Source organism: Oryx dammah, unplaced genomic scaffold (assembly GCF_014754425.2).
Source record: "Oryx dammah isolate SB20612 unplaced genomic scaffold, SCBI_Odam_1.1 HiC_scaffold_18, whole genome shotgun sequence".
NCBI classification, from domain to species: Eukaryota; Metazoa; Chordata; class Mammalia; order Artiodactyla; family Bovidae; genus Oryx; species Oryx dammah.
In genome coordinates, this window is record NW_024070202.1 from 96,099,809 (window position 1) to 96,125,646 (window position 25,838).

Sequence of the window (25,838 nt, forward strand, 5' to 3'; positions counted from 1 at the left end):
CCCATGTTTAATTCACAGCCCTGACCCCAGGCCCCTTGTTCTGAGCCTTCCCCAAGAGCCTCATTAATCAATCAGCTCGGAACAAATGTGACAAGCCCAAATGGAGGACCAACATGGAATCAGGCTGCCCAGGCTGGCTTGTGCCCCCCAGCGCTGGGCCTCTGTCCACTCCATCCTTCCCATGGCAGCCGGCCATGGACAGGCAGCTCTGGGGAGGCCGGGCGGGTTGGGGATGGTGTGGACAGCAGTCAAGGTCATAGACCCTGCAGTGCAGGCAGGAGGTAAGGAGCCAAATGACCCTGCACCCCATCCCTCCTCCCATGCCAGCCCTCCCATGCTGCAGCAAGCTCTCTAAGCTGGCACACTCCAATGCTGTGCTGGCCGCTCCCTCCCTCGCCGTCTTGGCACTGGTCCTCACCGGTGGTGAGGCTGACTCCTGGATGCTCACCTGGTTTCAATTCCAAAGGCAGTGGAGGGACACTCCATCCCCCTCTTTCTGGAGCATCCCCACCAAGGTACACCCTTTCCTCCACCCTTCCCCTCCTGTGTGCTCCCCGCTCCCCAACCCCCTGCATCTGTCCTGAGTTCTCGTGGTCTAAGCAACAGAAGGAAAGACTCGCCACCCAGCTTTGCCTCTGGGGACTGCTCACCGTTCTCCTTGATGATCCGAGGCACCTCCTTGGCTGCCGGGGAGTAACACTGGATCTGATTGCCTATCACCAGCCCATCCATCTCTGACAGGTCCTCAAAGGTGCAGTTGACACCAGCTGTCAGCTCCGGGACGTTGTATGTCTCTAGGACCAGCTGTGAACAGCCCAGTGTGGGGAGAGAGAAGAGAGAAATGGGAGAAGAAATGGGAATGAAGTAAGAAAGAGGGAGGGCAAGAGAGATCAGACAGAAAGAGAAGAGAGAAAAGCATGTGGCAATATTGACATAAAGAAGAAAAGACCCAGTTTATGACAGGAGCGGATGGAGAAGGTAAACAGTAAGAGACAGAGAAAAAAGAAATTAGCGTCTGAAATTAGCGTAGTTGGCCCAGGAAATGGAAATGACTGTTTAGGGGATTTGTAGGTAGAAAGATGGGCATGATTCCATTATCTTCAATTTTGGAAAACGGGAACATCAGTCACCCAGGCGCCTGTGTCCCGGCTTCTCCCTCTGCACGTGCATCCTTCCCGTTTCACAGGCAGGGTGGCGTTCCCACACTCTCCCTGTCTCAGCACTCTTCAGGTCTTTTCTGGTGTCTCAGGTTTCCCTGCCTTTCTATCCATTAGGCACAGCGCCTCTTCCCCAGTACTCCTGCAAACGTTCCCCTCTCCCATCCCCAGGGACACATTCTTAACCCCTGCCCTTCTCTGGGGTGGCTTTGCTGGCCAGACACAGCCCAGCCCTCCTGGGGGTGGGGATGGGTCTGCGGCCCTTTTGGTGGGGAGAGGGCTCTTCCCCAAGTCCCTCGACCCCGTCCCACCGTCTCACCAGGACGTTGTACTGAGAAACGGAGATGTTGCTGGGGTGGACAGTCAGCCGGACGCACTGCTTCACCTCGGAGGCGAACCTTCGGGGCTCTCTGGACCGCTCACAGCGCTCCTTCCGAGTGCACCTGGGAGGACAGAGCGACCCACGGGGACTCAGGATGCGGCTCCTGGTCCCCCGAGGGGCTGGCACGGAGGTCAGGCATTGCCAGCAGCAATTAGGAGGTGCCCAGGACTAATCTTCTAGTTTCCTTCCCCCAGCCTGTCCAACCTCCATCATGCCCACATTGGAAGAAGGCAATTCCAATCACTGGTTGCCACATGCAAACCCCTGAGAGTCACCCCAAAGTGCCCTCAGGGCCTCCTCATTCACAGAAACAGGTGAAAGTCCTTTCTATCTCCCCTCTCCACTCATTCTCAGCCCCCACCACCCTCTCTCTCCTTTGCAAACCGAGGCTATTCTTTCCAGATTTCTCCTCTTTCTGATTTCCTTGCTTTTGTGCACCCCAGCTGCTCTGTCTGGATGCCCCTCTCACCACATTACCCTCATCCAACTTCTACGTATCCCTCTAAACATGGTTCAACCATACTGCCCTCGCCATTGCGCCCCTCTCCCCACCACCCGCTTCTACCCCAAGTGAAATTAACAGCACTGTGGCATTTCCTGCCATCTAGAACTTTTTGGACTGTATGGACAATTATTAAGCTAAATGCAGCCCTCTCCTGTCAAATGTGAACTTCTCAAAAGAAGGAACTATGCCTGACTTATTTTGGAATCCCCTGCATACCTTCTGCCCAGCAGACAAAGGTAAATGTGAGTGAGCAGGAGGGAGCGAGGGAGTGGGGTGGGTGGAGGAGTGATTAAAATCGCAGAGTGTAGAAGTTCAGTGTGTGCTTTGGAGCCAGGCTGAGCTAGATTCAGACTCCAGCTCTGTGGCCCAGGGTCACTGCTCTAGTGAAAGTTGCTCAGTCCATGGAATTCTCCAGGCCAGAATACTGGAGTGGGTAGCCTTTCCCTTCTCAAGGGGATCTTCCCAACCCAGGGACTGAACCCAGGTCTTCTGCGTTGCAGGCGGATTCTTTACCGGCTGAGCCACAGGGGAAGTCCAAGAATACTGGAGTGAGTAGCTTATCCCTTCCCCTGCAAATCTTCCTGACCCAGGAATCAAATCAGGGTCTCCTGCATTGCAGGCAGATTCTTTACAACTGAACTATGAGGGAAGCAGGCTCAAGGCATACATGCATGAAAAGTCACTTAGTCCTCAATCATGTCCGACTCTTTGGGACACCATGGACCATAGCCCGCCAGGCTCCTCTGTCCATGAGATTCTCCAGGCAAGAACACTGGACTGGGTTACCATTTCCTTCTCGCCTTGCTCAAGGTCACCAGCTAATCAGAGAAGCCTGCATCTAAACACAGATCAACTCTGGACCCTCCATTCTCACCCACTGTGCTCTGCCTCCCCAAAGCTTCTACTAAACCCATTTCCCTTGCCATTCTGATGTCCCCTTCTGTGCTTAAGGCAGGTTAAAAATTTTCCTTCAATCTTCTTTTCTAGGCTAATCTCTGTTTTTGCCTGCCACTGGAAGCAGTTTGAATATCACTGAGACTTGTGAATGTTCCAGGACTCATCTAGAAATCACATCCCAAGGGTGAAAGGTCAGCTAAGAGTGTGGTCGTCTCCAGGGCGCCCCTGGGCTGCTCTAGCAGACCCATGGCAACAAGGGCATCTGCCTAAAAGTCTGGGAAGTTAATTTACCAGGCTAGCTCCTCTGCGCGGACTTCATTACCTCCAGCCATTAAGCTAATGTTATGGACTTTTCCAGGGTGTCTGCACTGACATCGCTATTAATAGTGTTATTACTCCCATTAACAGCAGACTCAGAGAGCTGGTACGAACTTCAATTATTCACTGACTCCCCAACTTTGAAGTTCCTATTTCCAAGAGCAATCAGTAGATCTGAAAAATGGCTTTGATTAAATTATGAAGAGAGGAAAAATGAAGCTACTTTCAGCCCAAACATCACCAGGAGTTACCAAATAGAGTTCAGGCAGAAAAGAGGTGACTTTCCTCTGTTTCAGGGGTTACAAAGGAACCTGGGTGGGAGAATCTCACAACAAGGTCTAGCTGCATGGTTCACTGCTCCCAAAGTTCATGGGACTGCATCTTTCCACAGCTCCCAAGAGCCTGCAATTAACCATGAATCATCTCCCTGCAGAATTTGGTCTGCAATTCAGGAGACCCAGGTTTGATCCCTGGGTCAAGAAGATCCCCTGGAGAAGGGAATGGTTACCTAGTCCAATATTATTGGCTGGAGAATTCCACGGACATATAAACCTGGTGGGCTACAGTCCATGGGGTCGCAAAGAGTCAGACATGACTAAAACTTTCACTTTGAAGGGAATGGCTACCCACTCCAGTTTGCTTGCCTGGAGAATTCCATGGACAGAGGAGGTTGGCAGGCTATAGTCAATGGGGTTGCAAAAAGGCAGACACAACTGAGCAACTAACCCTGAGCACAAGCACAGGGAAGCCATCTATAGCTTTCAGTTTTCAAGATCCCATCTTGCTCTGTACTCTTAGGCAAATTACTCTAAGATCATGGCATCCTGTCCCATCACTTCATGGCCAATAGATGGGTAAACAGTGGAAACAGTGGCTGACTTTATTTTTGTGGGCTCCAAAATCACTGCAGATGGTGATTGCAGCCATGAAATTAAAAGACACTTACTCCTTGGAAGGAAAGTTATGACCAACCTAAACAGCATATTAAAAAGCAGAGACATTACTTTGTCAACAAAGGTTCATCTAGTCAAGGCTATGGTTTTTCCACTAGTCATGTATGGATGTGAGAGTTAGACTATAAAGAAAGCTGAGCACAGAAGAATTGATGCTTTTGAACTGTGGTGTTGGAGAAGACTCTTGAGAGTCCCTTGGACTGCAAGGAGATCCAACCAGTCCATCCTAAAGGAGATCAGTCCTGGGTGGTTTATTGGAAGGGCTGATGCTGATGCTGAAACTCCAATACTTTGGCCACCTTATGTGAAGAGCTGACTCATTTGAAAAGACCCTGATGCTGGGAAAGATTGAAGGCAGGAGGAGAAAGGGATGACAGAGGATGGGATGGTTGGATGGCATCACCGACTCAATGGACATGAGTTTGGGTAAACTCCAAGAGTTGGTGATGGACAGGGAGGCCTGGCATGCTGCAGTTCATGGGGTCGCAAAGAGTCGGACACAACTGAGTGACTGAACTGAACTGAACTGAACTTTCTGCCTCAGTTTTCTCAACTATAAAATGGGGACAAAATAGTACCTACCTAATGTGGTTATTCATGAGGGCTAAAAGAGGATGTGAGTAAAGCATGGAAGACAGCAGCTGATGTATAATAAGCCCTCAATAAAAGCTAATGCAACTGTCCCATCCCTCCTCCACCTTCCCCATCCAAGCCCTCCAAATCGCAGCTGATGCTGAAGTACAGAGCTCCTCTCAGTCTGGCCCATGGGGCAAATCAAAGATGGAAAGAGAAGGATAGGGACAGCACTTTTCCTCTTAATGAGGGAGGGCGAGCCCCAGAGGGCAGCAGGGAGCAAAGAGGAAAAGCCTGGGTTGTAGCTCTGCGTTCCTCCCAGCTGTCAAAGGGTATTGAGGACTCAGCTCTCTTCACAGAAAGTCAAGTTTAAGGTCCGTGTCAGGGGTGTTTTGACATTTCTACCATCCCTCAGGGCCTGTGAGGGCGGAAGCTGTGAATGTCCAAAAGCAGACAATTGACCTTAAAAGTGATGGGGAAATGGAGGGGAAGAGTGGATTCCTTCTGGGTTCTTACAGGGTCTGGTGGGGTAATGGCTTCAGTGCTTCTGGCACTCTGATACCTCACTAGCCCAGGCAAGAGCTGGGAAATGTGCAAAGGGTTAATTCATGACCCCTGGTAGGGAGGTGGTGCTGCTGGCTTAGATCTTTCCTTCAAAGGAGCTACAGGGATTTCCCAAAGCATCTCTGCATTCCATTGTGGGGGCAACTTGCGCATGGCGGAAGACCCTGCTTCATCCATTTTCCAGGCAGGACTCAAATAGAGCATGCCGTATGGCTTTGAGTTTCCAGACAACCATTCCTGCCAGCACCAAGACCGCCCCCACCGAACACAGACTGCAAGAAGTGGGCCCCAGCAAGACAGCCCGGGCCCGGGATTGGAGTCTGACCCTGCTAAGCTTCTCTTCCCTCTCCCCCTCACTCCAGTTTCTGTGCAGAGGGTCCTCCAGCCCCATTCCAGAGGTGCTAAAAGCCCTTGGGGACAAAGGCCCTGGCCCCTGGAGGGGTTATTATTCAAGTCAGTGGTTCCAATGAGATTATCCTGTCTAATGAAGCAGCTCCTACCGCCTCCCCTAAGCCTGAACTTTCACTGCTGGAGAGTTCCCAGCCAAGTGGAAAATTAGAAGGAGAGAAATGGAAGAAGGAAGGGGGTAAGGGATAGAGAAAGAGGTGGTGATTAAGTTCTCCAGAAATTAATTCCTAAATACGGCGATAGAAATATTAACTCCCAGGGCTGCCGGCCGGGTAAGCAAATTTCAATTTGGAAGGGGGGCTATTTGTGAGTCCGAACTCGGCGAGCCTCCAAACTGGAGTCAGGGGGGGCATACATCATTGCTGGTCCATCTCCCCAGGCCCTCCAGGGTGGGTCTACCTGCAGGCCTCGGATATCAGAACTAGCTCCTTGCCTCTCCCCACAGGTGATTCCCTAGTCCTTAACCTTTCATGATGGTCATGCTTGAAGTGCAATATTTGGGGAATCTGTGTTTGGAACATGAAGGAGTTGGAAAAAATGGAATGGAGGTGGGGCTCTCAAATGAACTTTATAGAAAAGTTAAGAGGAACCTTATTCAAGTTGGAGATCCTGGGGGCACAAAAGGACTTGCATTTTGGAATCAGTTTGGAGTTGACTAAGGGGACATTTAGTTCCTGGTGGCTCAGTGGTAAAGAACCTGCCTGCCATTGCAGGGTATGTGGGTTCGATCCCTGGGTTGGGAAGATCCCCTGGAAAAGGAAATGGCAACCCACTCCAGTGTTCTTGACTGGGAAATTCCATGGACAGAAGAGCCTAGGATTGCAAGAGAGTCAGACATGACTTAGCAACTAAAAAACAAGAACCAACAATGGAACAAATTGCTCTCTTCGCCCTTTCCCAGGTAGCCCTGGGACAGCCACACACACACACACACACACACACACACACGACTGTTTCAGACAAGGTGGGGCTGGTTGGGGTTGCCTGAAGCAGGAAGACTTCTCAGCAGTGGGGTTGTCCCAGCCGCCCTGCCAGAACCCTCCAGGGAGGACAGGGAGGGGACAGGGAGCACGGAGGAGGCCCGGGGTCAGACACACGACCCCTGCTTACACTGCCACTAAAGTCAGAGCTACTTCCCGGCCCCCCCAGGGGTTGCCCGCCCATCCTCTCCTTAATTTTCAAGGCATGGCTGTAAGATGGCTCTTGTCACAGCCATTACATAGCGGAGGAGACTGAGCCCAGGCCTGGTCTGTCCGTGGACAGGTTCTTCGTTTAATCCACTGCTTCTGCTCTAAGTAGCAGCATTTTTTCATTCCTTTCCTTTCCTTTGTTCCATCTTGGCAGAAGCTATACAAAGTGAGTCCTGAAGAGTGACCCATGCCGAGCCATCCTGGGGAGGGCATCCTTCCAGGAGAGGAAATTGGCAAAGAGGAGGGGTCCCTGGGGCGGGAAGGGAAAGACTGTCTCAAAGCTGATCTTATCTCTCCCCTGTCAATGTCCTGGGTTACATAAGCCTCCCAGGGGTGATGCTGATGACCCTGCTGAAGAAAGGTAACGTCTGGGCCAATTGATGGGGCTGGGTCTGTGGGGGATCCCATTACCTTCTTGGCCTGGGCATGGGAGGGGAAGTGGGAGAGGGGGCTTGGGGACCTGGTGGTTGGAGGGAGGGTTCCAGGCCCAGGACAAGTGAAGGCTGGGCTTCAGGGCTGTAGGTGGGCTGTCGCATTTCCTTTCCGTCAACCAAGACAGAATAGGCTAGGGACCAGTAGGGTGGAGGCCCTGCAAAAAAAAAAAGGCTCAAGGTGATGGACAAATAGATATCCACTTTGTTGAAGCTTTTGTTAGCAGTGGAACCCAGCAAGCCCGTGGGCTGGGACTTAGGCCTGCGAGAGGGCAACAGGGGTGACCCTCTGTGTAACTGCGTTGGCAGGCCTGATTGAGGGTGAGTAACAGGAGGGAGGGTTCCAATTACACGAGCATTTCTTAAGCTTGTTCAGTCTGTAGCACGCCTGTGCCCTTGCTGGTACAAACAGCCCTTTCAGCCACCTGAGCCACCTGTTGGTGGGGGCCCCTCCTTGAACTTCACACATGCTCTCTCTCCTCCTGCTCCTCTATCTGTTTCTGTCCCTCTCTCTGTCTCTCTCTCTCTCACGCACACACACACACACACACCTGCTGTCATTCTCTTCCTGCAAAGTTCCCCATCCCCTCACTCCCTCCAACCATGGGAAAAGTTGGCAAAAGTGACAGAGAAAATGGATGTATCTTGAAATCACAAGGAACCCCGTTACCAATGCTCTTTTGCACGGATTTTCCTGGGGTGGGCTGGCTGGAATCGCAGCACTTAGCGCAGGGTCTTGCCTGCTGTGCAAACTTGACAAGCGTGCTGATTCTAATATAGACAGCGACCCTCACCCCATCCCTGGATCACAGGCCTGGTTCGCAGGGACTTGCTGCTAGGCAGGTCTAATATGGGTCCCTTTGTGTGCCTGAGCCTAGCAGGGTACCTGGCCCAGGAGGCCCAGGGCTGGTGCGCGAGATATAGGGACAAGTCTGTGTGTATGGGCATGGAGCCTCCAAAGTGATGAAGCCCCTGCCGTCTTCACCTCCCTAGTAAACTCAGGTGCCCCAATGGAGCATCTACCTGTTATCTGGCATCCTTGTCTTTCCCCACTGCCTCTGCCCAACCCCAGCCTGCTCCCTTACCTCCTGCTCAGCCTGAGTCCTCATCTATCAATTCGCAGCTGTGAATGCCCAGTTGGCATCTGTTTCAGATGAAAGGGATGCAAATGGCATATTTAGGAGAAGCAATGTCTGGCTTTGCCCTGAACTTAAACAAATAAGAAAGAAAGGCCCCCGGGGAATAATTAAGACAGGGCATGAGGGAACTTTCCAGATAAGTTGTTGTTCAGTTGCTAAGTCGAGTGCAACTCTTTGTGACCCCACTGAAATCAGCATGCCAGACTTCCCGATCCTTCACTATCTCCCAGAGCATCCTCCAACTCATGTCCATTGAGTTGGTGATGCCATCCAACCATCTCATCCTCTGTCATCCCCTTCATCTCCTGTCCCTTCATCTCCTGCCCTCAATCTTTCCCAGCATCAGGGTCTTTTCCAATGAGTGTGCCCTTCACACCAGGTGGCCAAAGTATTGGAGCTTCAGCATCAGTTCTTCCAATGAATATTCAAGGTTAATTTCCCATAGGATTGACTGGTTTAATCTGCTTGCAGTCCAAGGGACTCTCAAGAGTCTTCTCCACAATTCGAAAGCATCAATTCTTTGGCACTCAGCCTTCTTCATGTTCCAACTCTCACTCACATCAGTAGATGACTACTGGAAAAACCATAGCTTTGACTGTACAAACCTTTGTCAGCAAAGTGATGTCTCTGCTTTTAATATGCTGTCTAGGTTTGTCATAGCTTTTCTTGATAAAAGAATATTGTACATCTTGATGGGGTGTGGATTACCTTGGTTTATGCATTGTTCAAAATTTTTCAGACTGTACACAGAGCATCTATTTATCTCACTCTATGTAAATTAAACATTAAATCCTGATTCAAAGCATCTTAGAAGATCCAGGGACCCACTCTTCTCCACCTGACCATGTGGGCCAGGGGTTTCTCCTGGTTATTAACTCTGGGAGGGAGGAAGGATCCATGTACAGATTGTCACGGAGGGCAGACAGCCTGGGTCTAGGATGCTCATGAGCTGAGTGCTCCCGGGGAGTTGGGCTTTACATCAGCACAGCCCCGAGCACCAGGTCCTTCCCACAGCCAGGAGGCTCAAGGTCACGGAGAACCATACCTGGAGCCGGCAGGGCACTCTGGAGCTGGGATGCTGCCCCAGGTGGCTACGCAGCTGGGGGGTGTGCAGTTTGGACTTGGCAGCAGGTGCCCAAAGTTCCCATCCATGGCCGTTTCCTTTAGGCCACGCTGAGAACAGAGCGGCTGGGCCTCCAGTGCAGGCTGGTGGCCTCTTTGATGAACTGTCCGGACTCCACCTTGGACCCAGTCCACTCTTGTTTTCTGCCACTTGACAGGAGGCAGGTATTGGTTACTGAGGGGAAACTGAGGCCAGGTAGGAGTCACCTCTGGGACCTGCTCCTGTCATTCTCGTTTAGCTCAGCTCTAGGCTGGGGAGGTGGGAGTACTCGCAGCCCCCCGTACTGCTGTCTCAGAGCCTCAGGGCCCCTGCTCCTCACAGGGCTCTGTGCTATGCGGGGCGGGCTGGCATTGCCAGGCAGGATCAAAGCTGACACGGAGACCAGCCTTTGGGTCCCACAGGCATAGAGTGTCAGAGGAGGCTGGCTTTCCTGATCGCCCTTAAACGATGCCAGGTGTGAGAGCCTCATGCCACGAGCAGCTGAGCCAACCTTGGCTGAGCTGGACACCAGCTGCCAGAGGCCCCTTAGGAAGCCATGGATCTGGAGCACAGCCCCTTTCTGAGAGGCCTCACTGAGTGGGACAAAGAAAACGACTTCCCCATTGCCTTGTAAAATATCACCCAGGCAACTCTTTTGCATTGATCAGAACTGATCTGGCTTCTGAATGCAGCCTCTCCCATCCTCTGCATGCCGGCCAGTCTCAGGCATCACTGTTCTGTTAGGATACACAGCTTTGAGTACGCTCCTCTACCCAGCTTTCCGGTCATCTCTGAGCTATGTGTATTTCAGGGTAGGTCGATGGGCCTCCATTTTTTCCCACCCCCACAATATGCCTGAGGACTTTCAAACCTTTCCTTAGCAAACTCAAGGTCTCGTGATGCCTGAGACTGTCACCCAGAGAAGGGAGATTGCCCATCCTGGGCCCTTTGGGGAGGATGTGTTAGAATTTAACAGGTCACTCTAACTTTCAGAGGCACTCCTAGGGTAGAGTGAGGCAGGACCCTGCCTCCACCTTCTTATAGTTGGAAATGACTGGTAAATGTCATTGGTCACATACAGTTCAGGCTCTTAGTAAAAATTCTTAAGTCTTTTTTTTTTTTTTTAATATTTATGGTACTTGTGTCCAGTATTTTTGCCTGGAGAATCCCATGGACAGAGGAGCCTGGCAGGCTAAAGTCCATGGGGTTGCAAAGAGTTAGACACAATGGAAGCGACTTAGCATGCACGCATACACATATCCAACTCTTAGCATGTTAGGTTTTAACTGTTAACTAGAAGCCTGGGGTTGCTGTAATGAAAGCTTGACTGGGACCAAGTTCCACTGAGTGGGACCCAACTACTGATGGTTTTTCCAGTCAGCCATGCCAAGGCCAAGGGTCTTTGGATCCCACTAAGAAAGGCTTTCAGCTCTCCCCATATGTCTGGGTGGTTATCAATACCCTACTTTCATCCCTCGGTTCATTTTTCAGGATCCATTTGCCTCCACTGTGCACCATTGCCTTCTTTCCACTTCTGGAGAGTCAAATGGAGCCAGCAAGGAAGAGGCATAGGGTGGGAGTGCCAACACCAGGGCAGAGTTTCACCCACTGGTCTCGTAACGCCAGGCACAGGGCACTCTGACAGCCAGCTGAATATTTGGACAGCCACATGGAGAGCCTGGGCTTCCCAGATGGCTCACATGGTAAAGTGCCTGCAATGCAGGAGACCCAAGTTTGATCCCTGGATTGGGAAGATCCCCTGGAGAAAGAAATGGCAACCCACTCCAGTACTCTCGCCTGGAAAATTCCAGGGATGAAGGAGTCTGGTAGTTCATGGGGTCACAAAGAGTCAGACATGACTGAGCAACTTCACTCACTCACTCAAGGAGAGCCTTTAGGTGCTACACACTTGAACTTAACCCTCAAATACCAGAAGATTCTGGGGAGACACTGAAGTCTGTTAAGTGACTGTTGAATCACTAACCACATAAATGATTTAGCGGCCCATGTAAGCCTGGAGAAAAAGAGTCCAATGCCTTTTTCTTGCTGTTCAGCCCTGGAATGTCAGTCTGCAGTCAAACTGCAACCACAAATGTCCAGAGATCTCCCTCCAGCCCCTTAGAGTGTAATAATCCCAGGTGACCCCATATCCTGACTCATCACCATTCCCACATTGACATTTCCATACATTTTTATGGGAAGTTAACAATTTAAAGTGAAGTCAGAACACAAGAAGGGAGATAAGATTTACAAAGGATACAAGGGAGGAAGAGTAAGAAAAGGGAGGAAGAGAAGAGAGAGGTCAAATCGAAGGAGAGCAGTGACAGAGAAGAAGAGGAAGAGGAAGAAAATTACCTGGGGGTGTGGGAAGCAGGAGGAAACTGCCCAGAGGTACTCACGTGTTGTGGAGCACACACCAGCCACAGTGGGGGTCGCCCGAGCCAAGGCACTCGCTGCAGCTCCGATACTGGCCACAGGACTCCACAGGGACTCTGGTGAGCTAGGACAGGACCACAGGAGAGACAGAGGTCAAGATTTTGTAGAACAGCCTGTAGTCTACCAGGAATTGATGTTATCTCATCGGGTGTATCATCTAAGACTGTGTGGTAGCAGGAAGGGGCCTAGAACCCCAGATCTGAAAGGGACCTGGAGGGATTGTATTTGAGCAGATGGCCCCGTAAGCACTGGTTATTTTCTTAGAAGTCCCTGGGAATAGACGCCAAAGAATTTATATCACATTGTTATCAAAGATATTTATATCCTGTACATTTAAATTCTCCCACCATCCAAACCCTCAAATATCGCTACAAACATGCAATTCATCACACATTTCTTTCTTATCAATGTAATCAACATAGGTGCTTCTTCTTTCTCCATTCATGTTTCTCTTTCACCCACCCCCTTCCCAAACCTTCTCCTTCAAGTTTCATCATTTTTGTGGTTCCAGAGAGCATTGCAACCAAGTCCAGTACCTTCCTCTCTCTCTGTAACAAGGTATAATCCACTCACTTCATGCTGTCATTTGCCCACTCTCTCTTTCTCATAATGTTGGCCAACTGGCTCACAGAGTTGTTCACTCTGGTGCTTTTAAAGAGCAGCTGTTGCTATTTCTCTTACTACCCACACTCTTTTCATGACTAGAGTCTTCCTCTCCAACCCCAAAACTTTATCTTCACTTTCACCAGCTGCTAGTTAATGTAAAATGTTCCACATGACATTTCTGTTTAGCCCAAATACTTCTATTTCCTGCATCCCCATAAAGATCTTTTGAATTTTTTTGTTCTCCAACATAGCTTTGCCCCAATGTCTTTTGACATGATTTCTCGGGGCCTGAGAGATAGGAGGTACTTAACAATGATACACAGGATCAAATGGAATTTTAATTTTCTTCCTAGAGCTTTGGTCTTTCTTCTCCACTTTTGCCAGTTTCTTCTTTACAAAAAGGTTCTAATCATTCTTTTCCATTTGGGATACCTTTTTATCTCAGTGGAGGACTTCTTACCTAATCTTTCAGCTTGAGCTAAGAGAATTTGATGTGCTTATCCTTTTTTATTTTTTTTTTTTCAAATTTTGTATTTTGCATTAGGGTATAGGCAATTATGGGCTTCCTAGGTGGAAACAGTGGTAAAGAACCTGCCTACCAATTCAGGAGACATAAGAGACTCAGGTTCGATCCCTGGGTCAGGAAGATCCCCTGGAGGAGGGCATGGCAACCCACTCCCGAATTCTTGCCTGGAGAATCCCGTGAACAGAGGAGCCTAGTGGGCTACAGTCCATGGGGTCACAGAGAGTTGGACTTGACTGAAGTGACTTAGCATGCATGTACACATAGGCGATTATATCACAGCATTAACAATGTTGTGATGGTTTCAGGTGAACAGCATAGGAACTCAGCCATACATATACATGAATCCACATATATCCATTTTCCCCTAAACTCCCGTCCCATCCAGGCTGGTTATCCTTTTTAATTTCTTGCCATCAGACAGTAGACATGGTGAAGGATAAATCACCTGACTTGGCTGAGCCTCTGTGCTTTATGAGCAAATGCAGAGGCTGTGTGTTCCCTGCTGCTTCATGGGGCATCTGCCTCCATAAAATTATGTAGCACTTGGCAGGGGCTACTTGTAACTCACGCACAGGCGAACTGGCACCAGAGTCTGCTCAATTAGTCTCAGAACTCTTTTGGAATTAATAATTCATTAATTGTTACTTTCCAATCCCACGTGATTTCTTTTTCTTTTCTACTTTAATTTTATTCTTCCCTTTATGTATCTTTCCTGTTTTCTCACATGCCCGTTGGGCAGTCTTAACAACCACCATGTGTGTTCACTTCTTCCAAGGTACCTTTTAGCTTCCTGCTCCTGTTCCTATAGATTTGCCCTTGGCCTTGGTGGCCCTTTCTCCACACTCTCAGATGTCTTTTTGCACATTTGGAAGTTTATCTCTCCTCCTATGACCTCTCACGCCATCAGCCTGGGCCATGCCTCGGCTGCGCGTACATACAACCTTCCCATTTTCGTAATTGATCCTGACAATCAGCCTCTTACAAATTACACCCCTGACTCGACACACAGCCAGGAACTGACCTGCTTCCTGTTGCCTCTTTCACTTCCTTACCTACCCATTAAATGGGCATAGACACATTGTTCACGTAAGCATATGAATAACGGTACCCAGACCGAAGCACATGGACTCCTAAGAATTCACAAGTGGTAACGAGAACCACAGCTATTCTTAATATTTCCAAAAGCCCAGTGGAAATTGGATTGTTGCTGTTTTCTGTTTGTGTGCATACTCTGTGATGTATTTGCCATATTAAAAATAGGAAATATATTATTACTTAATAAATACAGTTGGTTTGGTAGGCAAAAATCTTTCAAAACTGGATGCCTGGTGATGAAAAAAGTAATAAAGGGGACCAGAGATGATGAAAGTTGGTAACATAAGCACATAATAATGTTTTCATATGTTCCAGCTGCTTGTCTAGCACTCCATATTTCGCACAGGCTTAAAGAGGAAATCACGGCTTGCTCAATCAAAAGCATTTTCTTGGTCTAAACTTAATTAATATCCTCCTTGGTTTCTCCCAGGGATGTGGTCTGTAATCTGTCTCAGATGGCCATGCCAGGGGATTCTGGGGTGTACAACACATGAAGCCAGCTGCTTGTTGAATCTGATCTACTCCAAATCCTTTATATTCACATTTCTAAAAACATCTTGCAACCGGTATTTAATAATATCACTACTCGGAATTGTTAGATAGCATCACCGATTCAATGCACATGAGTTTGAGCAAACTCTGGGATATAGTGAAGGACAGGGAAGCCTGGCATGCTGAAGTTCTTGAAGTTGCCAAGAATCAAGCATGACTTAGCGACTGAACAACACCACCACCAACTGGAATTGTAAAGCCTCTCCTCTGTTGATTTTAAACAAGAGTCATTTACGTTTGGTTGGAAAGAGTGTATGAGCCTTTGGAGCCAGGTTCAAATTCTGATTTCACTATTTACTGGCAATGAGATCTTATTGTCTCTGAGTCCCATTTTTTCCCTTATCTTTCAACATGGAGATAAAGGTCCCCATCAGTTCACAGAGTCCCCATCAATTTTGGACACTACTGAATGACTAGCACTTTCACTTTCTTTCACTTTGTGAATGATCAAGCACATCATAAGCTAAAGTTTTTATTACTGTCATCTTTGTCATCAATAGTGCTAGTTGCTCAGTCGTGTCCAACTCTTTGCGACCCCGTGGACTGTAGCCCGCCAGGCTCCTCCGTCCATGGGATTCTCCAGCCAAGAATACTGGAGTGGGGTGCCATTTCCTCCTTCAGTGGATCTTACAGACCCAGGGATTGAACTCAGGTCTCTGGCATTGCAGGCAATTTATTTACCCTCTGAGCCACCAGGGAAGCCCAAGCTTGGAGGGGGTGGTGGTGGTGGGGTCTAAGTGAAAGTACACAGAAACAGCATGGATCACAAGTCCCTTGAAAGTCTATGATCCGATAGGTCAGGTTAGTAGTTCTGATTCCCCAGCCAGTTACAGAATGGTGAAAGAGACCAGAAAAGCCGATGAGAAAGGAAAGTTGTCAATAATACTCACTCTTTACTGCACTGTCACTTTACTTCTCCCTCCTCTATCTCCCCAAAACTGCCCTGACAGCCTTCCTAGGCCTCATGAACTTGGTCAGGAGTTTAATGCCAGAAAGAACTTTCCTTCTTTAGGAACTTGATCACATCATTTCCTCCTTGAACTGTGATGTTTGCTCCTAAACCATCCATTGCTTCATCTTAGCCTAGCTTCCTGGATTTATTCTACCATCTATTATATCAGTTAGGAATTTTTTTTTTCTTTTTATCAAAGCAATCCCTGTAGAAGGAAGTCCTGGGAATTTATTATGCTACCTAATTTCCTTTCACCTTTCCTTAGAGATGCTTTCTATCTGTATGTTCAGTCATTTGTTATCACTCTTCTGAACTTTACCTAGGTTTTCTCCATTCTCCTCAAAGAATGGAGGCTAAAATGGAGGAACCACCAGGATTCTGACAGTCCACATAGAAGAGCTGCCATTATTTAAAAGCTGAGTGCCTCCTCCCTTCACCTTTGCAGGACTTTCCCAAAGAAAGCCAAGCCCAGAGAAATGTCCAAAGTCCCACTTTCAGGCAGTATTCTCCAGCATGACCACCTCTCCAAGGGGGACTCCATAACTCCCAATCTACATCACTGCTTTGCCTCACTCCCCACCCCATGTAATCTGGAGAGCATCAGAAATTTGCCTGACACGTTAAATAGCTTTTGAAAATTAGATTTAGCCCACCATTTATCTGGGTGCCATTCTGTACCCTAATGGCTCTGGTTACTGGCCACACCTTGCTAAGCTGCACAGGTGGTAGATAGATTCGGAGCCACCTTGGCGCTAGGATTCTCTCTCCCCAGATACGTGACTTCTCCACCTGCTCCTGACACCGAACAAAGCCGCCTCTCCCATCCCCCATCTCCACTCCTCTCCTGACCCTGGAACACAAACCACTCCAGATGCAGAGCCGCGATTAATTAAAAGCACCCCACGCTGATTAAAGTCTTCAGCTACAGTGCCAGGCATGCTAATTAACCGAGTGAGGGAATTCAGACCGCGGGAAGAGGTGAAAAAAGAAGGGCATGGAGGGGGGCTTCTGCTTGGAGAACAAGTCAGATAGCAACGTGTCGTATCTAGAGATGAGTGTACCCTAGTGGCGGATGGTCTCAGGGACCACAGACGAGACAGGGCTGTCCCCTGGCCGCTGCACTCCAGGAGAGGTGCTGACTTAGGGGCTGCAATTGCCCCCTCATTGCTTCTAGAGACAGGAGCACCGCACCCCCCCAGCCACCGCCTCTCAGGACCTTTGTGTGTGTCTATACCATGCTGGGAGAGAGGGGGGCTCCTGGGGTGGAAGGTTCTAGTAGGGCAGTCTTCCTGACCCATTCTGTCAGCTTTAGGCAAAAACCTATTGGGCAGTTTGGCAGTTCCTCAAAAAACTAAACTTAGAATTTATCATACTATCTAGTAATTCTACTTCTGGGTACATATTCCCAAAGAATTGAAAGCAGGCACTTGAACTTATACACCAATATTCATAGCAACATTATTCACTATAGCCCGAAGGTAGACACCCAAGCACCCATGGACAGATGAATGGATACTGAAATGGATTAAAAAAAAAAAGAATGGATAAATAAAATGTGGAATATACACACAATTAAACATGATTCAGCCTCAGCAAGGAAGGAAATTCAGACTACAGCATGGATGAACCTTAAAAACATTATTCTGAGTGAAATAAGTCAGTCACAAAAAGACAAATATTGCATGATGTCACTTACATGAGATCCAGAATAGTCAAATCCATAGAGACTGAAAATAAAAAGTGGTTACCAGGGGCTGAGGGAAAGGGAATGGGGAGTTAGTATTTAATAGGCAGTTTGGGTGGAGAAGGCAATGGCACCCCACTCCAATACTCTTGCCTGGAAAATCTCATGGGCGGAGGAGCCTGGTGGGCTGCAATCCATGGGGTCACTAGGAGTTGGACACGACTCAGCGACTTCACTTTCACTTTTCACTTTCATGCATTGGAGAAGGAAATGGCAACCTACTCCAGTGTTCTTGCCTGGAGAATCCCAGGGGATTCCGGGGGAGCCTGGTGGGCTGCCATCTATGGGGTTGCACAGAGTCTGACACGACTGAAGCGACTTAGCAGCAGCAGCAGGCAGTTTGGGAAGAAGAAACAGCTGCTGGTGAAGAATGGCGGGAATGGCTGCAGTGCAAGGAGAATGCACTTGATGCTACAAACACCGAAAATGGATAAGATAGCAAATTTATGTGAGGCGTATTTTACCATAAAGGGCTTGGGGGCAGGAGGAGAAGGGGACGACCGAGGATGAGATGGCTGGATGGCATCACTGACGCGATGGACGTGAGTCTGAGTGAACTCCGGGAGTTGGTGATGGACAGGGAGGCCTGGCGTGCTACGATTCATGGGGTCGCAGAGTCGGACATGACTGAGCAACTGAACTGAACTGAACTGGAAAACATTTTAAAAACACTATTGGGTGGATATAAGAACACCTATTTCCTGCCTAGGAGCCTGGATCAAGGGGGAGGGGGGAGAAGCTTTCTGTTGGTAGACAGATAATAAATTCATATGCATGAAATATTCTGAGATCCTTGAGTGAAAAGATAGGCATCATTATTCAATTTAATCTCAAATGGACAAAAGAGTTTGGGATGAATGTCTCTTATCGTGTATTGTCATGTAAGTGGACCTGTCACTCTCAAGCTCTGCACCTCTGTTTCCTGATTTGGAAAAATAATGTCTTAGTCTTGTTCCATCCAGAACCATGCTTCACATCTCACCCCTTTCAAGAGGCACAGGGGAGAGGTTTGGAATTCACACACTTCCTGTGTGGTCAAATGGCCCCTGGCTTTATCAAATTGTCCTCAAATTCAGCCTCTGCCTCAGCATTTCTCATCCCTAACTATGACCAGGAGCGTCTGTGTGCTCATCGCTATCTCCCCTCCATGACCTTCCTGGGAATCACATGGTTTGCTCTATCCTTTGACCACCAAGGTAAACTTCCCTAAATGATACAGTGTAGTTGTGTCTGCTTTGAAACTATGTCAATAGAATCATCATCTCTACTCTCTTATCTGTCCAGCCCCATGAGCAAGACCATGAAGTTACAAAACAATGACCTGGGGTAGGAAGACAAGGAGTGACTGACAGCAGAGCAAAGGAGCCCACGCAGGAGTTCAATTCACGACCTTGGTCTTTATCAGCTTCTTCACTCTGGTCAATAGACTCCATTCTCTGCTGGGCCTGGGGCCTGGGTGTGCTCACAGCAGTTGGAGGAATTTTCACAGTTGCCTTGAGTTCTGGCCCCTACAGCCCCGCCCCTGTCTGGTTTCCCTGATATTCTGAAAGATGCTTTCCTCCGGCAATAGAGTCCCACTCTGCCTGTTCCCCTTAACATTCCAAAGGGTGCCTGCTGTTCTGCTGATTACATTCAGGACTGTTCCATACATAGAGCATCCAGCCTGTGTGTGTACCTCTAATTTGTTTAAGCATTTGACATTCTGGTCTAAATGTGAGTTATTGCTCCATCTCTCCTCTTGTAATTGGATGTTAATGCTACAGTAGAAACACTGAGCCTGATGGTGGCAGTTAATTTAAATGTCCAAAAGGCTTCGTAAGTACCCAATTTCCTTCAAAATTGTCAAAAAAGAAAAAAAATGAGGCAAGATGATGCATTAAGAAACCCCGAGAGGCTGCTGCGAGCTGTGCACCTGTGGGGATCCTGTACCTGGTACTCACGGTCCCCTGTGCTGTTCCGTCTCCGGTCCCCAAGCAAAGGAAGGAGAGTTGGGAAAAGTCCGTCCTTGTGTAGGAAATTATTAACTCAGCAATGCGTAAGGGTGTTAGCATCATGGTCTCAGGAAAGCCTCTCTAAGTACCTCCTTTGGTGGCCTGTGATTGCCTCTCCAGCCTTTGTTTCTGCTGCCGTGGGGCTATGAAGGGGTTTTGCAGAGCCCTGTCTCACCTTGATGGCCTCTAAGGCCCTCACTGCCAGGACATGAACCTGTTGTGGCTGAACACTGGTCCAGGAAGCTGTGTTTATTTCCTGTCACTCCAGGTGCCTGGAACACAGTCACTCATATCCTCTTTGCTCGAAAAGTGAAAGTCACTCAGTTGCGTCCACGTCTGACTCTTTGCAACCCCATGGACTATACAGTCCATGGAATTCTCCAGGCCAGAATACTGGAGTGGATAGCCTTTCCCTTCTCCAGGAGATCTTCCCAACCCAGGGATCGAACCTAGGTCTCCTGAATTGCAGGCAGATTCTTTACCAGCTGAGCCACCAGGAAAGCCAAGTACCTTTGTTCAGAGGTGGCAGGTATTTCTCCACTTGGCAGACTGGCAAGAGAGGCTGGAGTCCAAAGGCTGGTCATAGGCTCTGGCAGATTGTGTTATGAGGCCCAACTCTTTACTTCCCTAAAGTAGCCTCTGACACTCCCATGCTTGTTCCTACCTGACCTCATGGTGAATGGAGAGGTGGAGTGTTCTTCCCACCCTTTGACCCTGGGCTTGGCCTCAGGCCTGAATCCAGTCCAGGGGATGGCAGCAAGCACAGGGCAAAGGTTTGAGATATGCCCGTGTGCTTGGTCTTGCCCTCCATGCTTCTACCACTGCCATGAAAAGAGCTTCCCCAGGTAGCCGCTTCCTCTTCTGCAAAGTGAACCCATGTGGAGAGAGACCTGAACCCAACCCCCAGAAAGAAAAGGAATAAAGCTGCTGTGGCAGCTTCAAGCAGAACTGCCTCACTTAGCCTAGATCAGCTGATGTGCAAAGGATCTACAGGTCTGTGAGAATGAGAATCAATGCTTACTATTGTATGCTACTGAGTCTGGGGGTGGTTTGTTACACAGCATTTTGGGGACAATAGCTAACTGATACACAGGTCCGATATGCAGAAAGAAAGTCACACCTGGGTGCAAAGGTGTGAAGGGGAGAGGCTGAACGAGGAGGGGTAAGGTGGCAATGTGGTACAGGTAGTTTCAATCCTGAGCACCAGACAGGTCTACATAAACACTCAGGTTATATGCATCTGGTACCATGTGGGAGAGATTATTAAAAACTGGGACCAACTTGACAAGTGAATCTTCCTAGTATCTCCTGTGCTGACCAAACTCTCTCTGACCATAGATCTGTAGACCTCAGGGAGGCACGGGCCCTGAGCAAAATGCCTGAAAAGACTCCGGACAGAGACTATGGCTCTTCAGAGGTGGAGAGCTGACTGGAAGCATGGATGCTTGCAGGACCCTCTGTTCTGACCTCCTGGCAGTTCCAGTGCCAGGAAATGATTTTATTCACTTGGCAGTAATAAAGGCTCCTCAGGAATAATTTGCCTTAAACTTTGCAATTTCTTCTGCTTGCCTTCTGGCTGTGGGCTCATTCAGCAGGGGCCTCACTTACTTGAGAGCAGACTGATGCCCAGGATCAAGGGCGCCACCACCACTGTCCCCAGCTGCCTCTAGGCAGGGGGTTCTGGGGTCCGTTTTGTTCATAAATACTCATATTTAGCAAAGATAACAGCCCCAGAGCATGAAGCTTGGGGGGCTGAGATCCCAAGCTCTCATCCCTTCTGGGTGTCTGGGTGACCTTGGACAAACCCTCTCCCTTCCTTTTGTCTCCCTGGTCTCCTTTCCAGATCGGAGGACCCAGGCCTCCTCTACCTCAGAGAATCCGTCACAAAATACTACTAATACAAATAGTCTGGGAAGCTCTTTGCAAATAAAAAGTAGCAGATGTTGCGGAGGGCTGCAATTTGCTGCTATTAATAAGTATAAATGCCTAATAGGAAGCCAGTTTGCTCTGGGAACTCGGACAGCCAAGGAGTGAGCTTGACGCCGGAATCATCAACATATGCTGCTCCTCATTAGCAAATGGCAGTAGCTGGGCCAGAAGCGCTCTATGCATTTCTGCAGCCTTGAGAAATTACCCCACCCTCGCGCTTCCTGGTGTGGGCTGTGCCACAATGGCCTAGCTTCTCTTCAGCCAGATCCCTCACCAAGCGAGGAGCCATCCCTTTCCCTGTTGCACAGATGGAAAAGCCACAACCCAGAGAGGCTGAGCAGCTTGCCCAAGGTCACAGAGCAGGGCGGCGGCCAAGGTGGAAACTGAAATGAAGCCGGGGCAGCCTGCATCCGGCCAGCACACACCCACTGCTTGCACACAGGTCAGGGGACTGAGAAACCACTAGTCTCTCCACCGAACCCAGGTTCCAGGGTTGAGAATTCTATAGCACTGGAGGCTGCTGACTGTAAATGAGGAAGGTTTGGCTGAATTCAGGGGCCGAGGGGCCCCTTCATGGGGGCAAAGAGGTCTGTCATTGACTAGGAACCCTAAAGAGAGGCTGACAGCAGGTCTCAGCAAACCCTCCTTTTCCAGGCAGGTCCCTTGGCTCCTTTTAAGCATGGTTGGAGAGGATAACAGAGTTTGGAATCGTTTCTCTGAGTCAAGTAGAAGCAGAGATTTGGGGGAAAGGCAAACCTAGATTTGAATCCTGGATCCGCCACTTCCTGTGTGACTTGGACAATTTACTTAATCTCTCTGAGTCTCCTTTCTGTTATCTAGGGATGAGAGGGAGTGCCCTGAAGGGTTGTTTTGGGAATGCATTGTGATGACAGATACAAACAAGTTAGTGCAATGCCAAGAACAACTCTTCCAGCATCCTTCTCAGGTGAAACGCCCCCCTAAGGGGTGGTGCGAAGTCATCTTCAGCCCACCACACTTGGCACTCAGCTCAGGCACAGCAAATGAGAATCAGTGAGTAAGAGAGTGAAGGCTTCCATGCACGAATGAATGAAGAAATAAACTTGGCTCCTGTCAAGCTCCTACATATCCCAAGGACCCCATGGAGATCAACGACTTGACAGTCTTGGCTACCCTCCCCCCAAATCTATAATTTCTGGATTATTGCCACCAGTTTGTCGCTTTGAGTAAAGGTCAAATTCTTGGCCCTCTCTGGGCTCTCATTCACAATGAGCTCAGGAGACCCTGCAAGGTGGGCCAGTCTGGTGCATCTGATAGAGGAGGTGGGCAGTCAGCACACCCACATCCTGCCCAGAAAGACCCCGCACCCAACATGTGAGTGAGAAGGTACCCAGGATTGGAGGAGTGTTTCACAGGGTTAAGAACAGAAGGGGGGTGTTCTTGTTTTGTCTCTAAGTCGTGTGTGACTCTTTGTGACCCCATGGACTGCAGCACGCCAAGATTCCCTGTCCTTCACTATCTCCCAGAGCTTGCTCAAACTCAGGTCCATTGAGGCGGTAATGTCATCCAATAATCTCCTCCTCTATCGTCCCTTCTCCTCCTATCTTCAGTCTTTCCCAGCATCAGGGTCTTTTCCAATGAGTCGGCTCTGAGCATCAGGTAGCCAAAGAATGGGGACAGCTAGAAACAATCTAGCTGCCAGTCCCCACATTTTTTCAGGTGAAGCTCAGCTGCTGCAGCGTTTGTCCAGGGCCACATGGCTACCAACATTACCCTCTGACACCCAACCCCTAGATACAGGCTCCTGCCCAAGATATCTGCTCATGACCTAGCCCTAGGGTCAGGGATGAAGGAGGAGGCGGAGCCCCGGACCCACACCCTGGGAGAGAGGAATGTGAATCTCTCTCCCCACCCCACCCCTTGAGCCCAGCAGGTGGGAAGAAGCCTTTGTCCTGGGATGGAAGTGCTGCTCCGGGTCCAGCCATCTTTCATCGAGCTCCGCTGACAGACCATGGCCCCATCCAAGCGGGGACTGGGGACCTGCTGGTGTGTTTCCCAAACTCAGCCTGCTCAAGGGGGACCTCTGTTCCAGAAGTCAAGAAGGGGATGGAGGAGGGGCTGGCACGGTGACACCTTTATCCAGGCCTGGTTGCTGAGCCAAGCAAATTCTGAGGCATATGCCGAGACCCTCTGGCTCCCTGGCACAGCTCTTTGTGGGAAGTGGCAGGGCAGGCCTCCTCCACCCAGCACCCAGCCTTCACTCTAACTGCCTTCTGTTGAGGGCAGTGCTGGTAGCATCTCCAGCAAAGGTCTGACTGTTCAGGCCCAAGAGTGGCTGTGGGCAAATCACACACGGATGCGAATGAGTGCACAGTGGCCCAAGCGTGTATGCTCAGACATGTGTGCCTGGTAACAGGGGTGGTGTTTGCACGCATCTACGGGCAGAGGTTCTCTGGGTCACGGGAGCAGGTTTGCAAACCAGTACGGCTGTTCTTGCAGAACCCCTTTCTGATGAGGTGGCTCCTTTGGACAGCAGACAAACATCTTCCTTCAAAACCAGGAATTCGACCCTGGGAAAAATCATGGTGTCCAGATGAAAGGAAACTGATACCCTTCATCAGGGAGCCTTTGAGGTCCCATCACCATAGCGTCCCTTCTCACACAGCCAGGTGCTGCTGGCTTAGGAAGGAGCCAGAGACCACAGACGCCCCAGAGAAACCTAAATCCCCTTTCTCCACTCTCACTGCCCGCCTCTGTGTAGCCAAGGAGCTCTCACAGACTTCCGTGAGCTCCCCTTGTGAGGGCAGGAGTCCGTTTGCTGCTGGGGGAAGTGGAGGGGGTCCTCTGATGTCTGAACCATCCTTGGACGTGCATCATCTTTGCCCACACGGGCAAATGTGACCTTTTCATTAAGAGATGCTGCCCTGAGGGCGTTTTCCAGAGCTCTTCAAATATGAAAGGACAGCAGCTAAAATGCCAGCGTTTTCAAGGGGTTTTATGCTTTATACACTGTCAGCGGGGGGGTTTAGATTAGTAAAACCTTTTTGAGGAGTCATTTTGTAGTTATTACCAAAATCTAAAATGATCCAGCAAGTCTTCCTCTTGGAATCTTTCTTCCAGAAATACGAGCACCCGCATACAGGTGCAAGGCTTCCCTGGTGGCTCAGACGGTAAAGAATCCACCTGCAACGTGGGGGCCCTGGCTTCTATCCTGGGTTGGGAGGATCCCTTGGAGAAGGAAATGGTAACCCACTCCAGTACTCTTGCCTGGAGAATCCCCATGGACGGAGGGAGCCTGGTGGGCTGCAGTCCACGGGGACGCAAAGAGTTGGACAGGACTGCATGACTAAACACACACACGCAGTTGCAGGGCTGTGGACAATCACTGTGGCTTTGTATGTGACAACTATTCGGAAAGACCCTAAAATGTTCATCCTTAGGGGACTGGTAAAGTAAACCGTGCGACGTCCATACTCTGAGATAAGGTATGCTTGCTTCATTCACGTGGAAAGATATTCACGACCCATCTTTGAGTTAAAAAAGCAAGTGACATAAACAACAAGGATTTACTGTATAGCACAGGAAACTATTCATTATTTTGTAATAAATGAGAATAGAAAAGAATCAATAAAGGAATATATATATATATACATATGTATATGTGAAGCACTTTGTTGTACACCTGAAACTAACACAGTATTGCAAATCAACTACATGAGCATGCTAAATAGCGTCAGTCATGTCCAACTCTTGTGACCCATGGACTGTAACCCGCCAGGCTCCTATGTCCATGGGATTCTCCAGGCAAGAATACTGGAGTGGGTTGCCATTTCCTTCTCCAGGGGATCCCCCTGACCCAGGGATTGAACCCTTCTCTTTTATGTCTCCTGAATTGGCAGGTGAGTTCTTTACCACTAGTGCCACCTGAGAAGCCCCCAAATCAACTATACTTCAATTTATAAAAACAAGTTACAGGAAAAGTATATTAAGACTCAATATTTATTTTTAAGAGACAACTCTGTATTTCTAATACAGACATATTTTTGGGCAGAGAATTACATCTGGAGTGATAGTAAAACTGCTAACAGTGGTCAGCTCTGGAAAGTCTGCATTTTTCACAGACAGGGCATAACTAAAAAATTTTCAGCTTAGCAAATTAAAATAATTTTTGAAAGATGTTTTAAACGTTAGTCTTTTAAACCCAACTAATTAGCTCCAATGGCAACCCACTCTCACATGCTAGTAAATTAATGCTCAAAATTCTCCAAGCCAGGCTTCAGCAATACGTGAATCGTGAACTTCCTGATGTTCAAGCTGGTTTTAGAAAAGGCAGAGGAACCAGGGATCAAATTGCCAACATCCACTGGATCATGGAAAAAGCAAGAGAGTTCCAGAAAAACATCTATTTC

The 25,838-nt window shown here is 49.0% G+C and overlaps 1 protein-coding gene across 2 annotated transcripts in view; it reads right to left on the reverse strand.

Moving 5' to 3' along the window:
* PLXNA4 (plexin A4) overlaps positions 1-25,838 on the reverse strand; it is a 425,409-nt gene that overhangs the window by 105,461 nt on the left and 294,110 nt on the right. For both annotated transcript variants that reach the window (XM_040259648.1, XM_040259649.1), the window contains exons 4-6: positions 12,019-12,119; positions 1,477-1,600; positions 651-804 (exon numbers count right to left, since the gene is read on the reverse strand). In XM_040259648.1, the coding sequence (XP_040115582.1) occupies positions 651-804; positions 1,477-1,600; positions 12,019-12,119 (379 nt within the window). The remainder of the gene's footprint in view (positions 1-650; positions 805-1,476; positions 1,601-12,018; positions 12,120-25,838) is intronic.